The sequence below is a fragment of the Acartia tonsa genome, chromosome 9, assembly GCF_053477335.1.
Source record: "Acartia tonsa isolate MP-2025a chromosome 9, ASM5347733v1, whole genome shotgun sequence".
NCBI lineage: Eukaryota > Metazoa > Arthropoda > Copepoda > Calanoida > Acartiidae > Acartia > Acartia tonsa.
Window position 1 is genome coordinate 36,834,516 of NC_137268.1, and position 19,524 is coordinate 36,854,039.

A 19,524-nucleotide genomic window follows, 5' to 3' on the forward strand; every position below is an offset into this window, starting at 1 on the left:
CCTGGGACAACAAAGTACAATGTTATACGCGAAGCAACTCTATAATCAAACCCAAAAAGTGTTAGTATGTCCTTAAAAATCATCCTGTATTTAAGCAGTTTTTGACCAAATTTACTAACAATTTTGTTTCTACTTTTGTTCATTTATATTCTGATTTTTCAGTTCTGACACTCAGACTCTACATGTGTTAATGTCCGTTTGTCCAACTGTTTTAGAGCTTCGCTTTTATGGATGTTGTCATCCTTGTTTAACCACACATATGCGAACAAATCCTGTTTGGAATACAAATTTGCTGTTTCACGAGGATTTTTAGCAGAGTACTACCTCTAGAAATATATACTAGCGGTTACGCCCCTAGAGGCCTCTAGGAGCGTTTAAGTTTATATATTAGAGTAAAACACTAGAAGGAGAAAGTGTTAATTACAACGGCCTTGCACAATCTTTCTATTGGGTCATTGAAAATCAACCAATATGGTGTCGTGTCGCTTATATCAACAGGGCCAAGTAGCAGAAAATAATTTAGAAGCAGACAAAAGAGGTCTTTGAAAAAGGAAAGGAGGTAGATGTCTGTATATACATCTATACTATAGATCTGTTCTTTATATTAAAGATTTTTAAAGAAGAATTTATTTTTGCGGTGAGAGATTTTTCTAGGGGCGATTTCTCATAGGATGGTGAAAGTACCTGCTTCCTAGACCTATAAGGAGATTCATTTTAAAGGAGAACCATAACGGTTCAGTGGTTACACTCGCACATACAGCCAGATAGACACACGAACACCCTGTTACTTTTATATTTGGTGGCTAGCTGTTTAGAAGATCTTATGATTTATAAAATATATATACTATAAAACTTTAAAAGTAATCTTTATTTATTTTGATAGTACATCTATTGCTTAATACAAGAGGTAGATTAAATAATACTAATAATAATAATATAGACTGCTTTCCGCGGATATTAAAATGAATAATTATAAACTTGAATATTTTAATGGTTGTTATTTTAGTATTCATGGAAAATTGTCTGTAATACACTAATATACATGATTTTTCAGTTTTGGCTGAAAACCGGTTTAAATCCAGCGGAAAAAAGTCGGTTTTGACGCAATATTTGAATACAAAATAGATCATTATGAATTACAGAATTTAAAACAATGGTATATTCTTTTTAATAACACTATTGGCAATGACGTCTAATGGAATGGGGGGATAAAGGGGTGATTACCCCTTTCCCTCCCCCCCAAAAAAGCTTAGACTTCCTTGCCTATATGATATAAAGATTACCCCCTCCCCCCAAAAAAAGGCGCAACCAAAATTTTGAATTTGAATTTTTACCACCTTCCCCTAAATGAAAAAGCTTGGACTATTGGGGTACTAGAAATTATTTGTTATCTAAGTTTAGTTGAAAAGATCATTTTTTGTAGCAAAGTTAATCCACAAATCATCCGGTCTGTGTGTTTGTTGTTTGTCTGTGCCTGTGGTTACCAGCTAGCAGCAAAGTGAGAGATGATGCTATATCCGAGATACATGTTCACTCCCATACCTATAAATACGATTATTTAGAGAGAAAGAGAGAGAGAGAGAGAGAGAAAGAGAGAGAGAGAGAGAGAGAGAGAGAGAGAGAGAGAGAGAGAGAGAGAGAGAGAGAGAGAGAGAGAGAGAGAGAGAGAGAGAGAGAGAGAGAGAGAGAGAGAAAGAGAGAGAGAAAGAGAGAGAGAGAGAGAAAGAGTAAGAGAGAGAGAGAGAGAGAGAGAGAGAGAGAAAGAATAAGAGAGAGAGAGAGAGAGAGAGAGAGGGGGGGGACAATCGGCTGTTTATTACACAAGTCCCCAAAGTTTTATTATAGCGTTTTCTTATTCGATGGCTTTGCAACTTTTGGGGACTTTCGTTGAATTTTGATTGGATGGTTCATTAAGTTGAGTGTTCAAATGTTTCAATAACTAATTTTAATCTACAGAAGGGGTAATTTTGTGTATCATCGGGGATGTTGTACAATGTACATCAATTTATCGCTTATTGTCTTATCCCTTTAGATACTTGTGATTATTTCATAATGTTTTAATTGTTTCATAATATATAGACAGTTAAAAATATGTCGTCAATTTATCTTGCTAATATGAACCCCTCAAATATTTTTTTTGAAAGCAGAAATGTAAAGTGAAGTGTTTCTAGGGACTTAGCCTAGTGAGGGAGGGGACATTGGGCTGTTTATAACACTGGTCCTCAAAGTTTTATGACAATGTTTTCTTATTTTTTTTTTGGCTGAACAACTTTGGGGAATTTCGTTGAATTTTGATTGGATGGCTCATTAAGTTGAGTGTCGAAATGTTTCAACCACCAATTGTAATATAAGTAATGGGTTATTTTTGTATCATCATTGGGGTTGTACAACAACTTATGGACCATTGTCCCATTCCTTTAGATCCCTAGAGCCACTAGTTTATAATAATACCTGCAAAGAAGGCTAGGCCTCGTGTAGGCTGGGGCACTTCATTCACATACGCTAAAAATATCATCCATTAAATGATTCTACGTCAAAATTTTATATGTCAAAGTAGCCGGATGTCTTTCTTTACGTCGTGTCAGTCTTTGGTATATGTCAGGGGTATCTTTTCTAACAATAAATTCTACAAAAAATCACGAAACCTTTTAAAGTTTCACACACAAAAATCACGAAACCTTTTAAAACTTTTAAAGTGTTTCATTTAACTGAAGAGGGGTGGGTAAGAAGGGGAAGAAAAGGGAAAGGGGGTTGTGGGGAAATATTCCATTAATATTGTTTGTCAGAATATCATTCCCTTGTCCTCTGGGTATATGTATGTATGTCCTTTCATGAGGAAGTTACATATTTTTTTTTGGTAGTTGCAAAGGTTTTTCAAAAGGTAAATAAAGGTAAAATGTTAATAAAGTACCTTAGTCAGTAAGTAGTCATAAAGAATCTTTATTATTATTGTAAAAAAACCATCCATTTAAAAAAAAACTTACCCAACGTGTGTACAATTCTAGCTGCTGAAAAAATCCTTAAAAAATAAATTGTTCAATATATGTATCAATAAAATCCATAAAGAAAATCAAAGAAATCACAAATCAATAAATTAAAGTTGTTCAATTACCAACTTTAGAATAGCCTTAAATCCTCGATCAAGCGTGATAATAATATAGTCATTTTTTCTCCCCTAGGGGCACAAGTCCCGGGCTAACAAAACACAAAGACATACAAAGATAGCTCACACACAAAAAAAAGGAGTAAAAAGTTAGGCATTTATAAAGTTAGGTGTTTTGTCACATTAGCCTTTTTTAAAATTAGGTATTTTTAAATTAGGCTTTTTTTAATTGGATATTTTTAAATTAGTTGTTTTGTTGCTTTAGACATTTATAAACTTAAGCATTCTTAAATTAGATATTTTCAAATTAAGGGTTTGTTCCCACTCGCCAAAAAAATGTATGAAAACTGAGCTGGATCTTTAAATCATTTTAGTGGTGAGCCAGATCGGGGTGAGCCAAATTTTAGCCAGTCACAGCGCAGCATTTCATAAAATGCTGTGCTCTCATTGGTGGAAAGTTGGCTCACCCCGATCTGGCTGACAACTAAAATGATTTAAAGATCCAGCTCTGGTACCTGAAAAGCATCTTGGCAGTACCCAGAGCGGGGTTGGTAAACAGGTACAATAAGCCCAGAGACAGGAAGGGGAAGATATTCTCTAAAAATAGAAAAATTAAATGCTGTTCTCATTTAACTAGTCCCCAAAGTCTAATCAATCATAAAGAATTATCAAGAATGTTATATAGCAGCATAGCTTATGGTTCATTTTCAGTTAAAGTTAGAAACAGCGTATAATGTCCAATAAAAAAGGCCGTCATACAATACAAATGACCAATGATAGGACAGTATACATTGCAATGAACCAATAGTAAATTGTATACTGGCCTATCATTGGTCATTTGTATTGTATGACGTCATTATTTATTGGACACTATAAGCTGTTTCTAAAAGTGAAATTGCAAAATTTAAATGCTTTCTCGTATTTATTCGAATCCGGTGGATAGGAACCGGTTCTCATCCATACGAAAAAACTATGTCTAGCATCATATTATATCCGACTTTCTACGAATATAAAAATGTACAATCATAAGATTAAAACCAGTTTTTTTAGCCGGTGCCTTCGGCACCTCGGGGCTAAAAAAACTAGTTTTAATCTCATAATTGTACATTAAGATTATAAGTTTTCCGGAATTTTAATGTTAGGGGGAGATTTGAAATCTGCATCAAATTTTAAGGGTTTTTTATAAAATTCGTTTTTTGTATAATTCTTTATCTAAAAGCGGAAATGCAAAGTTAATTAATTTTTTATCTAAAAGCGGAAATGCAAAGTTAATTAATTTTGACCAATAGGATAGGTGGATTTTAAACTACCTGCGCTCTAATTGGTTGAATGATGTACGCCATCTAATCAGAGCGCAGATTTTTTAAATCCACCAATCACAGATGCCAAAATTAATTAACTTAAATTGCATTTCCGCTTTTAGATAAAGAATTATAGAAAAAACGAATTTTATAAAAAAAAATCCTCTAACTTTAAAATTCCGGAAAACTTATATATCTTATTGTACGTACATTCTATATCCACGGAAAGCCGTTTATAATACGATGCGAGAAATAACTATTAAAGTTTTAACTTAATAGGACAATTCTTTCATACCAATATCATTTTGATGGGCCCTTCTTATCCTCTCCACATCTTCATCTTGATTGTTTCCTATCTACAAATAAAAAGCTCTTTATAGTGCTTATAAAAATGACGTCATACAATACAAATGACCAATGATAGGCCAATACACAGACTAAACTAACAATGGCCGGCTAGTATACATTTTAATCAACCAATGGCAGGCCAGTCTGACGTTATTTTTTTATAGGCACTATAAAAAGCTTCAGAAATAATTATAATTATTAGTCCAAATTTAAATGAAGATTACTTATTGGTCAGGTGTCTTCATCCGGATAAGACAATGTATGATAAGTTGATGTACTGTACGTACATAGAATTGCTAGTTTGTAAAACCAAATAAAGATTTCAAGTATTAAGCTGACAAATGAAAGAATGTGGTGTCCTACCCCTTTTATTTTCATTTTATTTTTAAAAAAAAGGGCGAAGGGGATTGAGTTTGTAATAATTGGTGGTATGGCTTAATTATACCTTATCGGCCTTTCTCAGAGCTGCATCCTCTCTTGAAATAGGGTTCCTTTTCTTCATTCTCCATCTTTAAAAATTTAATCAAATAAATTTATTCGATTTTTGAGATGAGAGGTTGTGTGTTTTATTTTTTGTTTTAAGAGGTTGGGTGATTTCTATTAGAGAGAAACACTATATATTTTTCGGCTGCTTTTTAAGAAAGACTGCTAAAGTTTTACAACAGATCCTCAAAAACATATAGGTCTATTCTTTAACTTGATTGGTCAGTCTGGTTCTGTTAACTTATCCATCTATACACCTATCTAATTACTAACCTATATAATTTTCCATCTTTTTGTGAATTAACCTGTCTATCTATCCATCCATCTACCTATCTATAATACATTTTTATCTGTCCAATTTTTATTACGTTTTAACTTTGAAATACGCCTGACTTAGAGCCAAACCATTCCCCCTACTAGCATTATCTATCCTTCTATCTACCTAACTGTCCAGCCAGCCATAGCCAGTGTTTTGATGGTCATAAGGCCTGCGTGAAAAGCAAAGCATCCGAATAACTCCGAGTCTACGTTCATTTTTACTCTGAAAATGTAAACTATTATTTGACTGCTTTAAGATAAAGATATAATAAAATATATGTATGTAATTTCCATGGAACATTGGACTGTAAATTACACTGGTACCCAAAGTTGTTGACCACTTTATCTCATAAGTTAGATAAAAAATTGGTTACTTTTATTGAATTCTACTTGGCTGGTTCTACACTTTTGGACCAATAATTTAATTACCAGAAGAGGTAAATTAGTTTGTCATAATTAGGGATGTATGTCCATTTATCGTCCATTGTCTTATATCTTGTTCCTTTCAAACTTGAAAGAAAAAAAAACAAGAAAAAAATTAACAAGAAATATGGCAACAAGTATAATATATTTAGCCTTTTCTGCCAATCAAAAATTATTGTTATTGAAACAAAATGTATTGGTTTCTTTTTGGAAAATTTAAGGCTAAATTTTCTTTTTTAAAGCTGTTTTATCCTTGAATATGATTTACCCTAGGTATTTTATGTTTAATGTTAGTAATACATATAAAAAATCAATTATTATAAAATTGGTATTTTAAGGCACATTTTAAAACATAAGTTAGGTTGGGGCACATTGAAAATTTACAACTAGCAAAGTTATTTATACTGTGTTTTTGTCAGTAAGGTTTTGTAACTGTCAATTTGACAATTTACTGTCAATATAACAATCTACTAGCACTTTGACAATCTATTGTTAATTTAACAATCTACTGTCAATTTAACAATCTACTGTCAATTTGACAATCTACGTCAATTAAACAATCTACTGTCATTTTGATAATCTACTGTCAATATAAAAATCAATGTCAATTTGACAATCTACTGTCAATATAACAATCTACTGTCATTTTGACAATATACTGTCAATTTAACAATCTGCTGTCAATTTAACAATCTGCTGTCAATTTAACAATCTGCTGTCAATTTAACAATCTGCTGTCAATTTAACAATCTACTGTCACTTTAACAATCTACTGTCAATTTAAAAATCAACTGTCAATATAAAAATCTACTGTAAAGGGGGACGTAACTGAAGCTTTTTTGATGCAGGGGGGGGGTTTTCTCAGGAACCACTTGATGAACCGTGTAAATTTTTTGGACTTAAGCTTTTATGGGTATGAACATCTTATGGTTTCAAAGTCAACCCCCTACCCCCACCCCCTAGCCCCACAGGGCTCAAAAACCCCCTAAAAATGAACCTAACCTTAATTTTCTCAGAAACCATTTGACCAATAGGGATGATTTCTTGAACCTGAGCTTTAATGGTTTTTACCTAAATTTTGGTTTAGAAGTCACCCCCCTGCCCCCAACTCTTAGCCCTCCGGGGCTCCTAAAAACCCTAAAAATGAACCTAACCTTAATTTTCTCAGAAACCATTCGACTAATAGAGATGATTTCTTAAACTTAAGCTTTTATGGTTATAACCTAACTTCTAGTTTAAAAGTTACTCTCATGCCGCCAACCCCTAGCCCTCCGGGGCTCAAAAAACCCTAAAAATGAACCTAACCTTAATTTTCTCAGAAACCATTTGACCAATAGGGATGATTTCTTGAACCTGAGCTTTAATGGTTATTACCTAAATTTTGGTTTAGAAGTCACCCCCCTGCCCCCAACTCCTAGCCCTCTGGGGCTCCTAAAAACCCTAAAAATGAACCTAACCTTAATTTTCTTAGAAACCATTCGACTAATAGAGATGATTTCTTAAACTCAAACTTTTATAGTATTAAACTAAATTTTGGTTTAGAAGTCACCCCCCTGCCGCCAACCCCTAGCCCTCCGGGGCTCCAAAAAACCCTAAAAATGAACCTAACCTTTATTTTCTCAGAAACCATTTGAACAATAGAGATGATTTCTTAAACTTAAGCTTTTATGGTTTTAAACTAACTTCTATTTTAGAAGTTACTCCCCTGCCGCCAACCCCTAGCCCTCCGGGGCTCCAAAAAACCCTAAAAATGAACCTAACCATAATCTCAGAAACCATTTGACCAATAGAGATTATTTCTTAAACTTAAGCTTTTATGGTTATAAACTAACTTCTAGTCTAGAAGTTACTCCCCTGCCGCCAACCCCTAGCCCTCCAGGGCTCAAAAAAATACCTAAAAATGAATCTAACCTTAATTTTCTCAGAAACCATTCGACCAATAGAGATGATTTCTTTAACTTAAGCTTTTATGGTTATAAACTAGCTTTTGGTCTAGAAGTCACCCCCCTGCCGCCAACCCCTAGCCCTCCGGGGCTCCAAAAAACCCTAAAAATGAACCTAACCTTAATTTTCTCAGAAACCATTCGACCAATAGAGATGATTTCTTAAACTTAAGCTTTTATGGTTATAAAATAAATTTTGGTTTAGAAGTTACCCCCCTGCTGCCAACCCCTAGCCCTCCGGGGATCAAAAAAAAACATAAATGAACCTAACCTTTATTTTCTCAGAAACTATTTGTTCAATAGAGATGATTTCTTAAACTTAAGCTTCTTATAAACTATTTATAGTTTAGAAGTCACTCCCCTGCCTCCAACCACTAGCCCTCCGGGGCTCCAAAAAACCCTAAAATGAACCTAACCTTAATTTTCTCAGAAACCATTTGATCAATAGAGATAATTGCTTAAACTTAATCTATAATGCTAATAAACTAACTTCTAGTTTATAAGTCACCCCACTGCCGCCAACCCCTAGCCCTCCGGGGCTCCAAAAAAAACCCTACAAATGAACCTAACCTTAAATTTCTCAGAAACCATTTGATCAATAGAGATGATTTTTCAAACTTAAGCTTTTATGGTTATAACCTAACTTTTGGTTTAGAAGTCACCCCCCCCCCCCTGCCGCAAACCCCTAGCCCTCCGGGGATCAACCTTTATTTTCTCAGAAACCATTTGACCAATAGAGATGATTTCTTAAACTAAAACTTTTATGCTTATAAACTAACTTACAGTTAAGAAGTCACCAGCCTGCCTCCAACCCCTAGCCCTATGGGGCTCAAAAAACCCTAAAATGAACCTAATCTTAATTTTCTCAGAAACCATTTGATCAATAGAGATAATTGCTTAAACTTAAGCTATAATGCTAATAAATTAACTTCTAGTTTAGTTGTCACCTCCCTGCCGCCAATTCCTAGCCCTCCAGGGCTCAAAAAAACCTAAAAATGAACCTAACCTTAATTTTCTCAGAAACCATTTGATCAATAGATATGATTTCTTAAACTTAAGCTTTTATGCTTATAAATTAAATTTCAGTTTAGAAGATATTTTGGACTTCATCTGTTATGGGAAAAGAGTTGGGACTCTATACTTTTTTAATTAAAAATTTTGCTAAAGCAAAGCTTTTCTTTTACAAGGTTTGGTCTGTGAGGGTTAGCTTTTTTTCGTTATTTTAGACATATTATAATTGTCCTATTGATTTTCAACTTTGCATGATAATTTCTATATCATTTAGGTACAATTTTAAAAACGTAGCTACTCTATATAATTATTAACAGAAAGTCCAAATGCCCATTTAAAACATGCTGATTTTTAAAATTAAGGTTAGTTTCATTTCTAAAGGTTTTTTGAGCCTCTGAGGGCTAGGGGTTTGCGGCAGGGAGGTGACTTCTAAACTAAAAGTAAGGTTATAAGCATAATAGATTAAGTATAAGAAATCATCTCTATTGATCAAATAGTTTCTGAGAAAATTAAGGTTAGGTTCATTTGTAGGGTTATTTGAGCCCCGGAGGGCTAGGGGTTTGCGGCAGGGGAGTGACTTCTAAACTATAAGTTAGTTTATAAGCATAAAAGCTTAAGTTTAAGAAATCATCTCTCTTGATTAAATAGTTTCTGAAAAAAATAAGGTTAGGTCAATTTTTAGGGTTTTTTGAGCCCTGGAGGGCTAGGGGTTGGCGGCAGGGGGGGGGGGGGTGACTTTTATACTAAAAGTTAGTTTATAAGCATAAAAGCTTAAGTTTAAGAAATCATCTTTATTGATTAAATGGTTTCTGAGCAAATTAACGTTAGGTTTATTTTTGGGGTTTTTTGAGCCCGGGAGGCCTAGTGGTTGGCGGCAGGGGGGTAACTACAAAACTAGAAGTTAGATTAAAAGCATAAAAGCTTAAGTTTAAGAAATCATCTTTATTGGTCAAATGGTTTCTGAGAAAATAAAGGTTAGGTTCATTTTTAGGGTTTTTTGGAGCCCCGGAGCGCTAGGAGTTGGCGGCAGGGGGGTGACTTATAAACCAAAATTTAGTTTATAACCATTAAAGCTTAGGTTTAAGACATCATCTCTATTGGTCGAATGGTTTCTGAGAAAATTAAGGTTAGCTTCACTTTTTAGGTTTTTTTTTTGAGCCCTGGAGGGCTAGGGATTGGCGGCAGGGGAGTAACTTCTAAACTAAAAGTTAGTTTATAACCATAAAAGCTTAAGTTTAAAAAATAATCTCTATTGGTCAAATGGTTTCTGAGATAATAAAGGTTAGGTTCATTTTTAGGGTTTTTTGGAGCCCCGGAGGGCTAGGGGTTGGCGGCAGGGGAGTAACTTCTAAAATAGAAGTTAGTTTAAAACCATAAAAGCTTAAGTTTAAGAAATCATCTATATTGTTCAAATGGTTTCTGAGAAAATAAAGGTTAGGTCAATTTTTAGGGTTTTTTGGAGCCCCGGAGGGATAGGGGTTGGCGGCAGGGGGGTGAATTCTAAACCAAAATTTAGTTTATTACTATAAAAGTTTGAGTTTAAGAAATCATCTCTATTAGTCGAATGGTTTCTGAGAAAATTAAGGTTAGGTTCATTTTTAGGGTTTTTAGGAGCCCCGGAGGGCTAGGAGTTGGGGGCAGGGGGGTGACTTCTAAACCAAAATTTAGGTAATAACCATTAAAGCTTAGGTTCAAGAAATCATCTATATTGGTCGAATGGTTTCTGAGCAAATTAAGGTTAGGTTCATTTTTAGGGTTTTTTGAGCCCTGGAGGGCTAGGGGTTGGCGGCATGAGAGTAACTTTTAAACTAGAAGTTTGGTTATAACCATAAAAGCTTAAGTTTAAGAAATCATCTCTATTAGTCGAATGGTTTCTGAGAAAATTAAGGTTAGGTTCATTTTTAGGGTTTTTAGGAGCCCCGGAGGGCTAGGAGTTGTGGGCAGGGGGGTGACTTCTAAACCAAAATTTAGGTAATAACCATTAAAGCTTAGGTTCAAGAAATCATCCCTATTGGTCAAATGGTTTCTGAGAAAATTAAGGTTAGGTTCATTTTTACTAGTTTTTGAGCCCCGTGGGGCTAGGAGGTGGGGGTAGGGGGTTGACTTTGAAACCATAAGATGTTCATACCCATAAAAGCTTAAGTCCAAAAAATTTACACGGTTCATCAAGTGGTTCCTGAGAAAACCCCCCCCCTGCATCAAAAAAGCTTCAGTTACGTCCCCCTTTAAAATGTTACTGTCATCTGACAATTATTGTATTTTTTAACAATCTACTGTCAATTTAACAATCTACTGTCAATTTAACAATCTACTGTTAATTTAACAATCTACTGTCATTTTAACAATCTAGTGTCAATTTAACAATCAATGTCAATTTAACAATCTACTGTAAATATAACAATCTGTTGTCAATATAATAATCTACTTTCCATTTGACAATTTACTGTCAATTTAACAATCTACTGTCAATGTAACAATTTACTGTCATTTTGACAATCTACTGTCACTTTGACAATCTACTGTAACTTTGACAATCTACTGTCAATTTAACAATCTACTGTCATAAACACAGTGATTGTACTTTGCTAGTTGTATATTTGGCAGCATCCTCTGTTGTTGAATTTAAATACTTCCAGCAAAATGGCAGAGAACCTTGTAGCCCATGTAAAAATTCACTCCAATGCCTAAAAGAATTCAAGATTAACAATTCAGGTCTTCCAAGGGATCTTAAGGGATAAGGCAATGGACATTAAAATGATGCTTCATAAGAACTTGTTCAGCTACAGGGCAAGTATATCTACAGAAGATGCTCTCCATAGGTTAGTACACAAGGTTGAAAAATCACTCGAAAAGAAAGAGATCACAGGTGCCCTCTTTTTAGACATTGTTGCAGCATTCTCTAAAGCCATCATAAGCAGCATTATCAACAACTTGGTAAGGAAAGGTATAGATCCAGCTATTATAAAATGGTCAGAACACCTGCTCACCAACAGAATAGCCGAAGCCACGCTAAACGGTGAGTGTGTCACAAAGATCCCCACCAGGGGGACACCACAAGGTGGCATTATGTCCATCATCTTCTGGAACTTAGAACCAGATGACCTCTTAGATAGGTTCCCAGATGTACACCCCAGCATGATAAATGCCTTTGCCGATGACTTAGTGGACTTAGTCACAGGTATAGATATATCAACCATAGAGGATCGCCTAAACCAGGATGCAAAGGTAATGGAAACCTGGGCCAAAGACTGTGGCCTCAAAAACCAAAATCATGGTTTTCACCCGCAAACGCAACATCAGAAACCCCATAGTCAAGGTAAATGGTGAGTTAGTCGAAGTTGTTAAAACCTTTAAGTACTTGGGGATCACTCTAGACTCCAAACTCACCTGGACCAAACATGTAGATAACATCACCAGGAGAGCCAACATTGTTATGAACCAATGTCGTAAAATGCTTGGGAAAAATTGGGGGCTAAGACCCAAAGTGTGTAGGTGGATGTACACTAGTCTAGTCAGACCCATCCTTACATATGGATGTCTAGTTTGGCTAAACAGTGCCTACAAAACCACACACATTAAAAAACTAGAAAAGGTCCAGCGCAGGGGGTGCCTTGCCTCTCTTAATGCAATGAAAACCACAGCCACACAGGCCATGGAAATTATTTTAGATCTACATCCTATAGAAATTCATATTAAGGCTCTATCACTGAAAAGTTACGAGGAATGGTAACTGGTCACACAAGGAAGAAGAGGTCACAAAACCTGAAAACCACACCAACAGAGTTCTAAAATTGGCAAAAGAACTCCCAGAACTATCACTGCCAACAGACAAGCTCATCAACAAGCAAAGGGGTGAGTGTAATTTTATTAGTATCATAAAAACAAAAGATGAGCTGAACAAATATCAGTTTAAGCTCACTCCATCAAATGACAGCACCATTCATGTCTACACAGACGGGTCAAAAACCAAATCAGGTAGTGGTTTTGGCTACACAACCAAAGGTATCAATATCAAACAACAGGGATACAGGCACCTAGGTAAGATTGCCACAGTGTTCCAAGCGGAAATCCTGGCAATGGAAGCTGCGGCACAACATCTACTAGAAATCAACCCCATAGGTAAAAATATTAAAGTACATATTGACAGCCAGGCAGCTATCAAAGCTGCAAGTAAGTATATAGTGGACAGCACCTGCGTGGCGAGAGCCAAACAGGCACTAAACAGATTAGGTAAGAAAAATATGGTGGAACTTATCTGGATTCCAGCACATGTAGGTCACAAAGGTAATGAAATTGTGGACCGCCTCGCCAAGCTTGGCTCCGCAATGAACAACAAACAGGTAATCTATCCAGAACCACATGCACCCATTCCTACATCATACATCAATGGTATAATCAAAGAATGGGCCGACAGGGCTCATCAACAGAAGTGGATGAGTCCTGCTGACCCAAGATTCTGCAGACAAATACGAATGTTTCTGAAAGAAGCCAGAAACAATGTCTGGAAACTCATCCAGAACAAAAACAGGACCTATGTCATGTATGCATGCCAGATCCTGACTGGCCATGCTAACACTAATAAACACTTATTTAGAATGAACCTGGCAGACAACCCAGGCTGTCAACAGTGTGGATTCCATGAGGAAACCAACGAACACCTCATCGGCTACTGCCCCAGATACAACAAGCTCAGGCTGGAGCTATTTGGTAACAACACCATCTGGACCAAAGACTTCCATACCTTGAGTCTTAAGCACATATTGAAATTTATTAAAAAAACAGGAAAATTTAGAGTTTAAAACCACAAGTTTAGAGAAACATATATTATAGGCGGACATGGGACACCATGTCACAACAAGAGAAGGCTAACATATACTATTTAGGTTTGCTAGCCAAGAACAGTGGTAACAAAGCAGATGGGTCTGTGGACAAGTGCGTAGCATAAGTTTGGTCCCTGCCTTGGACAAGATGGCGAAGCCGCCCAAGTTCCTGAGGCCTGCTATATTCTGATAACCGATAATAGGGTTGGACCGGATACTTTTGTGGCCGGATATCAGATATTCGGGGAATTTCTAATGCCGGGTATCCGGTTCCGGTCAGTTATCTGGCAAGCTGTTTTATGACTTTTGAATCATGACCCGACAGTCAGACGGAAAAAATAATGTATAGACTAGATGTGCATATTAAGATATGTGTATAAGTTGGAAAGAATTTTAATGTTAGGGGAAGATTTGAAATCTGCATTAAATTCTAAGAATTTTTTTTATAAAATTCGTTTTTTGTATAATTCTTTATCTAAAAGAGGAAATACAATTTAAGTTCATAAATTTTGACCAATAGGTTAGGTGGATTGGAAACTACCTGCGCTCTAATTGGTTGAATGATGTACGACACTTAAGCTTCTCCAATCAGAGCGCAGATAGTTTTCAATCCACCAATCACAGAATTCAAAATTAAGTAACTTAAATTGTATTTCCGCTTTTAGATAAAAAATTATACAAAAAATTAATTTAATAAAAAATCCTTAAAATTTGATGCAGATTTCAAATCTCCCTCTAACATTGAAATTACTTCCAACTTTTATATCCTTATGTGCATATATCGATCATAGAAATCTTCACTGCCGAGAAAATTACATTTCCCACATAGCGTTACAGATTGAAAGACGGACAAACAAAGTAAAGGATAAAGAGTTTTCGATACTAAAAAAATATTTTTACCGGCGAAAAATGCCAAAGCTCTTGAGGGTTGGGGTATCTCCCACAGATACACTGAAAATAAAATAATAAATAGTTATTTATCGCATCGTATTACACAACTATCTGCAAATATTAAAAAAAGAATTTTAATATTAGAACCTGTTTTGTTAGACCCAAGGGGCCAAAGGCCTGGGTAACAATTTGGTATTAATTGATCCATAGTATTTTTAGTGAATATACTAGTTTTATGTTTAATATTTAGTTTATCAACTAAAATGTTGAGTTTTACCATAGTTTTAAATGAAAAAAAACTTTGAAATGTAAATCTTTTTTGATGCAATATCATCAAATGCTTTGTTGAGTTCAAAGGACAAAATGAAATAACACGGCAGAAAAGCATTAAATGCTGTAAAATTCAAAAGTACTTTAATTAAACTGTTTACATTATTACAAATTACCAACCCTTTTTCTTGATATATGTACATTTTTAATCAAAATAATATACTTTTGTGTCAAAGCTTTTAAAAACAGTTTGAACTCATCAAAACATTTGATGATATTGCACCAAAAAATGCTTTACTTTTCAAAGTATTTTTATATAAAACCATGGTGAAACCTAACTTTTTAGTCGACAAACCAAATATTAAACATAAACCTAGTATATTCCCTAAAAAAACAATATGGATCAATGCTGGAAGTTGCTTAGAATCACTTGCTCTCGTTTGTGGATAGTTTCCTTTGATCGCTTATACTATGGAATTATATCATTTGTGACTAAATATAAACAAATATCTTGTTCTGTAAGAAATTCTATTTAAGTTTATTGTGTTTGATTTGCAATTTAAGATAACAAATCCATTATCCTATTTAGTTATAAAGAGTAGCTGCGCTACTTAATAGTAAAAGGACATACCGAAACTGTGCAGAAGTCTTGCTCCAGAGAAGATTCTAAAATAAAAAATATATAACTTTTCTTAAATATAATGGTTATTTATTGCATCGTATTACAGACAGCTTTACGCAGATATTAATAAAAAAATTAAAGGATTAAAACCAGGTCAAGGCTAACAAAACTGGTACCTGAAGCATAGCTGAGCACAAGAAACCTCTGGATTGGTAAACAAATACAAAAGTCCAAGAGTCAAAAACGGGAAGATATTTTCTATAAAAAAAACAATAATGTATTTATAAAAGCAAACCTTAAATGAACAATTATCAGACATGCAAACAAACATTTACAAAAAAAAAGAGTTACTACATTTCTAATAATAGAGAACGTTAATTTAATTTAATTTAACAAAAAATATTTCGCTGTCTATACTGACAATTTTTTCTATTTGGACAACAAAATTTTTGAGACAAGGCCCAAAATTTTGTTTGGCAATGAGACAATCCATTTCTCCTTTCTGACAATTTATTTGTTCCAAATGGACAACAAAAGATTATTGACTTCAAAGAAAATTTTATAACATTATCAGATAAAGCTTATAGTAAGAGACTTTTAACGTTTTTGTACCAATTCATTAAGAACCATTTATCATAATATATGGAAGCTGGGAAACAAAAACGGTTAAAACGTAGTTTTGATACTTATTCTAGGTTAGGTTAAGTAAAGGTTAAAAGAGCCCCGCAGGAATTTTACCCTATAGAGGATAGAATAATTACCAATATCATTCTGGTGGGCACGTCTCACTCTTTCTACGTCGTCATCAATGCCAACTCCAATCTAGGATAGATTATAAGATAGAATTTGATAGATAATTAGATAGATAGTGAGATTGTTATATAATTGTATAGATAGAAATTAATCCTTATAATAAAGTAACAGGATTTGTCTGTTTGTTAGTACCGAAGGATCTCGCAAACCGCTGAACCGATCAGGATCTCCTTAACAGGGTAGCTTATCATAGGTCCCGTGAAGGTTTTTAACTATTTTGGGGGAGGGTACCACCGACCTCCCAAGAGAAATCATAAAATTTTTGTAAAATTTTACGTACAGAGATTTGAACGCAACATAGCTAGGTATCGTATTACTTTTTAAAAAAAATATTTAAAGTGCCACTAGAGGCCTCTAGGGGCGTGGCCACTAATTGTATAGATAAAAATTTAAATAGAAGATAATTGGAAAGCTTAGATTTATATGTTGATAGTAAGATGGATAATTTGATAGATACCTATGCAAAGCTTCAGTGTAAAGAAAAGATCCATATCGGTTAAGTGGTTAGCGAGATCTTACGCTACAGACAAACACTTAGACATACTGTTACTTATGTATATATATACATATATACATATATTCACCTTGACTGCTGGTTTCCATCCTCCATCCTCGCGAGTGATAAAGTTTTTCTTGCGGAACCTTTGTCTAAATAATGAATAATTACCTTGAGTGATGGCTTGTGAGCTCCATCCTCGCGAGATATAAAGTTTCCCTTGCGGAATCTTTGTCTAAACATTAAAGTATTGTTGTTCCGGATATCCGGTTTAGCCGGATATCCAGCCATTTTGAATATCCGCCTAAATACCGGATATCCGGTAATTTGCTGGATATCAGGCGTTGGCCAAATATCCGTGCGTATACCGGATATCCGGCATTAGAAATCAGCCAGATATCTGGTATCCGGCCATAAAAGAATTCGGCACAAACCTACATTAAAGTTAAAGAATAGAAAGGACATGTGCTATGTATGTAACTTTGCCCACAGGGTGTCTTTAAAATCAGCTAATAGCGTTGGAAATATAAACACAGCTATAGTCCCTACAAAAGAACAGAAAGCAATTTGCTAGCAGACGAAAAGGGTCTCCACCACTAGGGCCAGGTAGTTGTTGTCGAGGAGAATAAAGTCCATATGTAGTAATGTAAAATCAAGCAGACTTTTCCCTTGAATCGACTCCCCTTCCCCCCTTTATTTTTATGTCAAAATGAGGGGTAGGGGATTGTATATAACTTTCAGTCAGGTTAGGTAAGGTTATATTGGAACTATAAGTAGCCCCACAGGGTTAGGACACCACTGATATATGCCTAACAGGGTATAGGGAACCAAAAATAAACGATCATAAACAAAGTTACCCTATCTTTAAATTGCAATTATTGGTTGATAATTTTGAACACTTATGTTTAGTACGATATTTAAAAATATAAGCACAAGAATAAAAGAAGTTTTAAAGTCCAATGTCATGATCTTACTAAATGAAAAATTATTATTATTTGGATCTTACACCAGATTATCATGTACTCTAAGAAAGTTAACTTGTAGCTGGCCAAAATAACGACCCCCCAATCCACCCGCTTCACCCCATACCCTCAATTTCTATTGGATGATAGAACTGACAAAGAAACGATGTCCACGTTAGCAACCAAAATTGACGAAAAATTTTTCCCCTGTTATAATATGCAAGTATATTCTATACCAATTATTACCTGGCAGTTAGAAAGGACTTGGTCAGCGTGTTGACCGCCATGAGACCTGCGTGAAACGCAAACGCGCCAAAAAGCTCAGTGTTAACATTCATTTTTACCACTTTTCTGAAAAGGCGATAAATATAATTTTTCCAGTATGGCTTCAAAGAACCTCGTAAAAGTGTCTGACTATGACGTCAGAAAAAATTAACAATTAAAAGGACTCTCCACAGAAAAATCAACTTTGGATTTTTGAAAATCTAACCTGAAATTATTATTCTCTGTTCAATTTTAAGCATTTTTTGTTTTTGTGGCATCGCGATCGAAGCCCTTTGAAATTTTTTACCTCCTTTAAGTGAATCCTCCCGCCATTCAATTTGTGCTGCTTTAGTGATTTTAAGCTTCTATGTTGCCGCATTCATCGCCCTTCTCCGCCGCTACTCCGCTATTTATTGCTGTACGTCGCGTTTCAATACATGCTCCCCTCTCCCTTGTTCAGAAATTAAATGGAGGCTGGGGGTGTTGTGTATAGCGACGTACGCAATGTATAGCGGAGTAGCGGCGGAGAAGGGCGATGAATGCGGCAACTGCAGCAAAAGATGGTTATATTTGGCAGAGGCGAACACAAAATGGAGGCGGCAGGATTGTCCAGTCAAGGAAGAGGATAAATCGTAGAGCGGCCGGTTGCAATGGAGCAAATGTTCTTTAGCGGCAAACATATATTGAGTGGAGGAAAGTGTAGTATATATTGTTATAGCTGCAGTACAAATAGGCGGCGGACAAAATTTTCAAAGGGTTTCGATCGCGATGCCACAAAAACAAAAAATGCCTAACATTGAATAGAGAATAATAGTTTCAGGTTAGATTTTCAAAAATCCGAAGTTGATTTTTCTGTGGAGAGTCCTTTTAACCAATGAGAGATCGCTATATATTTTACCATCGGTCAATTACAGTGAATACTGGCTTCTCATTGGTTAATTGTTAATTTTTTCTGACGTCATAGTCAGACACTTTTACGAGGTTCGGCTTCAAACTCAGTTAATATCCGCTGTACTTACATATACATATACTTTTACTTTTTAAACTTGTTTTACAATGTTTAAAGGAACTTTTTCTTGACGGAGAAAAAAAAATATTTAGTAACTAAATATTTTTCTTCAAATTATCATACATAAGATTAAAATAAAATATTAATTTTAAAAGTGATAAGAAAAGCAAACAAATTAATAAAGATAAAAATACTTATTACTTAACTTTTTTTACTTTAAAATGAAAATAAAACTATTAAGCTTTCATTGTACTTCTCAAATCCCAACGTAAACTAACCTAACCTCAAAGTTAAATAAGGAACAAAAACACATTCTAAACATTAAAAAATTAAAAGGAAAACACAAACTTTTATAAATTTTAAAAAAAATTATGATTTTAACGACAGATAGACGAACAGAACAATGTAAAAAGTAGATACGCACAGGCCATAAGAATCTTCACTGAA

General features: G+C 34.9%; 2 protein-coding genes across 3 annotated transcripts; both read right to left on the reverse strand.

The window, feature by feature from the left end:
* Positions 1–847: 847 nt before the first annotated feature.
* Positions 848–5,833, reverse strand: LOC145328851 (microsomal glutathione S-transferase 1-like). Its single transcript, XM_080172758.1, has 7 exons — positions 5,678–5,833; positions 5,198–5,261; positions 4,700–4,760; positions 3,619–3,700; positions 2,985–3,019; positions 2,452–2,502; positions 848–1,542 (listed from the first exon to the last, which is right to left on the reverse strand). Exons 1-7 carry the CDS (start codon positions 5,767–5,769, stop codon positions 1,481–1,483), a joined length of 447 nt encoding a protein of 148 aa, XP_080028884.1. The 5' UTR covers positions 5,770–5,833; the 3' UTR covers positions 848–1,480.
* A 5,678-nt stretch (positions 5,834–11,511) lies between these two features.
* Positions 11,512–18,158, reverse strand: LOC145328852 (microsomal glutathione S-transferase 1-like). 2 transcript variants are annotated; one of them, XM_080172759.1, is made up of 7 exons: positions 18,051–18,158; positions 17,014–17,077; positions 16,295–16,355; positions 15,710–15,791; positions 15,543–15,577; positions 14,651–14,701; positions 11,512–11,614 (listed from the first exon to the last, which is right to left on the reverse strand). In XM_080172759.1, exons 1-7 carry the CDS (start codon positions 18,140–18,142, stop codon positions 11,553–11,555), a joined length of 447 nt encoding a protein of 148 aa, XP_080028885.1. In that variant the 5' UTR covers positions 18,143–18,158; the 3' UTR covers positions 11,512–11,552. The 2 variants fall into 2 exon arrangements, with proteins under 2 accessions (XP_080028885.1, XP_080028886.1); XM_080172760.1 differs by lacking the exon at positions 17,014–17,077 and adding an exon at positions 16,931–16,994 and having other exon boundaries at positions 18,051–18,154.
* Between the last annotated feature and the right edge of the window lie 1,366 nt (positions 18,159–19,524).

Bases quoted from the DNA above. Each gene is read 5' to 3' on its own strand.
- LOC145328852 (XM_080172759.1), bottom strand. From the start codon at position 18,142: ATGAATGTTAACACTGAGCTTTTTGGCGCGTTTGCGTTTCACGCAGGT. The intron at 17,078-18,050 runs GTAATAATTGGT...TTTAATGTTTAG, and splicing joins AAGTCCTTTCTAACTGCCAG to ACAAAGATTCCGCAAGGGAA. The intron at 15,792-16,294 runs GTAATTATTCTA...TTTTTTTTATAG, and splicing joins TGCCCACCAGAATGATATTG to AAAATATCTTCCCGTTTTTG.
- LOC145328851 (XM_080172758.1), bottom strand. From the start codon at position 5,769: ATGAACGTAGACTCGGAGTTATTCGGATGCTTTGCTTTTCACGCAGGC. The intron at 5,262-5,677 runs GTAGATAGAAGG...AAATTTTTAAAG, and splicing joins ATGGCTGGCTGGACAGTTAG to ATGGAGAATGAAGAAAAGGA. The intron at 4,761-5,197 runs GTATAATTAAGC...TTTTATTTGTAG, and splicing joins CTCTGAGAAAGGCCGATAAG to ATAGGAAACAATCAAGATGA.